Genomic DNA, 5,000 nt, shown 5'->3' with positions numbered 1-5,000 from the left:
CTTTAGATTTTTTGTTTTATTTTACTTGATTGTATTCTTATATCAATCAAAATTAAACTGAATTATAAATAAAATCAAATTCAAAATATAATGCATATATAAATGAACCAATTGTGGAATATATTTGGTCAATTTTATATGCATTATTTATTTTATCATTTAAATTTTGATTGATTTAAAGTAATCTAAATTAATAAAATAAAATATAATAAAATAAAATAATAGTTTTAAATGTTCTTGTAGATAGATTTTTATTTGTCCTCGAGAGGAAATTTGTTTCCACTGTAGATCCGTACATAACACAAACACACATAACATGTTAAATTAACAACATATCATAATACCATAAAAAAAAAAAAAAAAAAAAGAAAGAAATGAGAGAGCATACGTGACGTATCAATGGCCGATTTCCTATGTATTTAGAGCTTGTATAGATACAGGAACAAAACTCTTACTATACCTGGCCTTTCTACACATCGGTAACCTATACCTACGGCCAGAAGGCAGGGGGATCAAATATTGTACATGGACCAGTTGTGAGATTTGTGAGTTATGATTGGGTATTGATTTGAAACTCACCGACACAGTCGCAGCACTCCTCCCAGAGAGAGCTCAAACACAGCATACACTCTTTACAGCACGAACAGTTCCCCTCCGTCGGCCGGCACTGACAAAGACCCTGCACACACACACACACAAAATATACATTATGAAAGGTAAACATACAAGGGGAAAAAATGACATGACGTTGAGGAAGTCTGGCTTACATAAACATGATCACCAAACACATGTGCTTTAGAGACCTGTGAGTCTTGACGGAAACATCAAGATCTTTCAGCTGTAACAGTTAAAAGCAAACCACCCAACGAGACAAAGCATACGCAAACATGAGAAATAACACCAGGCTGAAAAGAAACAGAGCTGCAAACTGTTCCACGCTGGAAAAAAACCCGTCAAATGCCCCAGCGGAGAGGGGAAAAAGAGTGACCGAAACCTGGGACACATTTAGAGTTATAATTACAGAGAAAACAGCAGCCAGCTGAATGAAGGAGAACACAGACACACACATTTGGCTCTCTGCGTTTCGTGTTTTGCCAGCAGTTGCGAGGAAGAGGTCAACTTCCAGATGTGTGTGTGTGTGTGTGTGTGTGTGTGTGTGTGTGTGCCATTAAACAGAAAGAAAGTTACAAAAGAAAAAACTACAGAAAACCCAATACCTGAAAACACACGTGGCCCAGATACTTCCAAAAGAAACAAGCCCAGACAATTCCCGATCCCTGCTCAGTCCTCTTTAGTTGGGGGAATTGCGTGTGTGATTTTCATGCATTCCTTAAAAGAATGATCGAGCCAAACAGCATAAAAGCCATAAAAGCTCTGTTTACTTCAGTTCGAGACACTGAAGCACAACCTGTACGAACACAGCCTCACTAAACTCATGCTGTGCCACAGATTCCTTTGAGAAGGAGATGATTCTGCCCAGCTGGGAAATGAAGGAACAGTCACCAGCTTCCCATGACTATAATGCCTGATAACGTCTGCAAGATTCAATAAAGTCACTGGTCAATTGGGATCCAACTAATATCAGTTATCAAAGCTAATGTACGAAGAGCCAGTCACTTAAATAAAATGTATTTATTTAATGAATGAATAAATACTTTCTTATATATATATATATATATATATATATATATATATATATATATATATATGAAGACTTCAGATGCAAAAGCCTCTAAGTGCCATCTGAAATTTTCTTCTAAAATGAGTATTTTTATCAAGCTCATATATTTAAGGTCAGTAATTTCACTTTAATGACAATTAATAGGTAATTTTCATTGCCATTAAAGTGGAATAAGTGAACATAAACATATAAGCTTGATAAAAAATAAATAAATAAAAATCGTGAAAAAATGTGATTAAACAAATATTTAAAATATAATCTTTATCTTGTTTCTACATTATTTTGGAGATTCAACGTGAAATATTACAGCATAAAAATATATTAAAAACTTCAGCTGCGATTTTAGGTGTGATTGATCGTGATTAATTACATAACAAAATGTGATTAATTAGTTATTTTTTAGTTCTCATATAGTTCTCACTGTTCATTTATTAGGCTGACAGTTATAAAGTAATATTATTACATAAATAAATACATAAATGCCTACATTCTTGGTAAAGTATGCACAATGGAATTCATTGGACTGTGAACACCTGCGGTTCTCTTCCGCTCAGTCCTCAACCGGCTGACATTCACTCCTCCTCTCTTCCCTGGCTCTCCAGGAGGAAAAACATCTCTATAATTAAACGACTCGTTCGCTTACAAATGAAAATTCTGTCATTATTTACTCTCCTGTATGCCATTATTTTTTTCAGTGGAACACAAAAAGAGAACTTATGAAGAATCTTCATGCAGCTTTTTCCTCACAAACAGTTAATAGTGCCGACGGCTGACAAGCTCCACATGTGTAGTTCATGCAGATTGGGCACTATTTCAAGTCCTCTTAAAAAAAAAAAAAAAAAAAAATTATATATATATATATATTGTGTTAAGCAGGGAAAAAAACAGCATGCAAGTTTGGAACAACATGAGAAAAAACTAAATCTTTGTTAAAGGCACAGTATGTAAGTTTCGCCACTAGAGGTCTCTTATTCAAAACGTAGCTTGATGACACCGTAAATGAGAATGGAATCATGTCATCTTCATCTCAACAGCCGATGGAAAAAAATCCGACGGGACTCAGGGGAGTCAAGCAGGGCGGAGCCGAGAGCCGTGGGAGCGGAGCGAGGACACTGGAGCTAATGCTAATGAGAGACGCCTGCGCGACACACCGGTCTCGAGTGTTATTTTTGTAAACAGTGCAACAGCGCCTGCGCACTTTTTCAGCGGTGCTGGTTTCGGAAGTATTTCTTCCATTCATTTTCCCCATAAGGATTTAAAAAAAAGTCTTTTTACATTTTAAGTTTATATCAAAATATTTTGTGTGTCCGGAGATTCATTATTCGCAGTGCTTCATTGGAGTGGGCGGAGCTAAAGAGCTATTTTGGCACATGTTACTTTTTTCAACTCTCTGATTGGTGGATTTTTTCTGTACAGCATCATGGGTAATGTAGTTTTTTGGTTACACTTTATTTTAAGGTGTCATTGTTACAGTGTAATTATATATTTAAGTACTGAGTAATATTAATTAACTACATGTAATTACTATAGGGTTAGGGTAGGATTAGGATTTGGTTGAGGGTTAGTTGCATGTAATTATGCATAATTTACTGTTATTACTATGGTAAGTGCATGTAACATATGTAACAAGGACACTGTAAAGTAAAGTGTTACCAGTTTTTCACCAGGAATTCCACTGTTAAACACAATTATTTAAAAATAAGCTGAAATAACTATCGATTAACAACCTCGTGGCTCACAGTCTTTAAAGGTTTATACACTCACCTAAAGGATTATTAGGAACACCATACTAATACTGTGTTTGACCCCCTTTCGCCTTAATGAACTGAGAACTGCCTTAATTCTACGTGGCATTGATTCAACAAGGTGCTGAAAGCATTCTTTAGAAATGTTGGCCCATATTGATAGGATAGCATCTTGCAGTTGATGGAGAATTGTGGGATGCACATCCAGGGCACGAAGCTCCCGTTCCACCACATCCCAAAGATGCTCTATTGGGTTGAGATCTGGTGACTGTGGGGGCCATTTTAGTACAGTGAACTCATTGTCATGTTCAAGAAATCAATTTGAAATGATTCGAGCTTTGTGACATGGTGCATTATCTTGCTGGAAGTAGCCATCAGAGGATGGGTACATGGTGGTCATAAAGGGATGGACATGGTCAGAAACAATGCTCAGGTAGGCCGTGGCATTTAAACGATGCCCAATTGGCACTAAGGGGCATAAAGTGTGCCAAGAAAACATCCCCCACACCATTACACCACCACCACCAGCCTGCACAGTGGTAACAAGGCATGATGGATCCATGTTCTCATTCTGTTTACGCCAAATTCTGACTCTACCATCTGAATGTCTCAACAGAAATCGAGACTCATCAGACCAGGCAACATTTTTCCAGTCTTCAACTGTCCAATTTTGGTGAGCTCGTGCAAATTGTAGCCTCTTTTTCCTATTTGTAGTGGAGATGAGTGGTACCCGGTGGGGTCTTCTGCTGTTGTAGCCCATCCGCCTCAAGGTTGTGCGTGTTGTGGCTTCACAAATGCTTTGCTGCATACCTCGGTTGTAACGAGTGGTTATTTCAGTCAAAGTTGCTCTTCTATCAGCTTGAATCAGTCGGCCCATTCTCCTCTGACCTCTAGCATCAACAAGGCATTTTCGCCCACAGGACTGCCGCATACTGGATGTTTTTCCCTTTTCACACCATTCTTTGTAAACCCTAGAAATGGTTGTGCGTGAAAATCCCAGTAACTGAGCAGATTGTGAAATACTCAGACCGGCCCGTCTGGCACCAACAACCATGCCACGCTCAAAATTGCTTAAATCACCTTTCTTTCCCATTCTGACATTCAGTTTGGAGTTCAAGAGATTGTCTTGACCAGGACCACACCCCTAAATGCATTGAAGCAACTGCCATGTGATTGGTTGATTAGATAATTGCGTTAATGAGAAATTGAACAGGTGTTCCTAATAATCCTTTAGGTGAGTGTAAGTTATAGTTCAAAATCAATTTCCCTATATGAGAAATTGAATGGCGTTTATACTTCCGGAAATTTCTAATACAGTTTTAAATTGTAAAATTTACAGGTAGTTAAATTTTTTACTGTATTTTTTATCCTGGCAACCACAGCTGCCAGTTCTGTTTGTTACAGTGAGCTGTTATTTTCTCTTGAGCTGCGAGTGAGGTCCCGGGGAAGGGCTGTTCAGACAGGGGAAAGTGTGTGTGTTTGTGAAAGTGCTCTGAGCGGACGGGACGTGTGCTGCCTTGCCCCACAAAGCACTCATGTGTGACTAAAACAACCTCAGCTGCCCCACCTAGAGA

General features: G+C 38.1%; 1 protein-coding gene across 1 annotated transcript in view; it reads right to left on the bottom strand.

The window, feature by feature from the left end:
* The window catches only part of twsg1a (twisted gastrulation BMP signaling modulator 1a), a 13,467-nt gene that overhangs the window by 4,349 nt on the left and 4,118 nt on the right, over positions 1 to 5,000 (bottom strand). The window contains exon 3 of the mRNA XM_081375207.1: positions 580 to 679. Coding sequence (XP_081231333.1) covers positions 580 to 679 — 100 coding nt within the window. The remainder of the gene's footprint in view (positions 1 to 579; positions 680 to 5,000) is intronic.

Source organism: Scardinius erythrophthalmus (genome assembly GCF_964197995.2).
Source record: "Scardinius erythrophthalmus genome assembly, chromosome: 9".
NCBI lineage: Eukaryota > Metazoa > Chordata > Actinopteri > Cypriniformes > Leuciscidae > Scardinius > Scardinius erythrophthalmus.
This window is presented reverse-complemented; position numbering and strand designations above follow the sequence as displayed.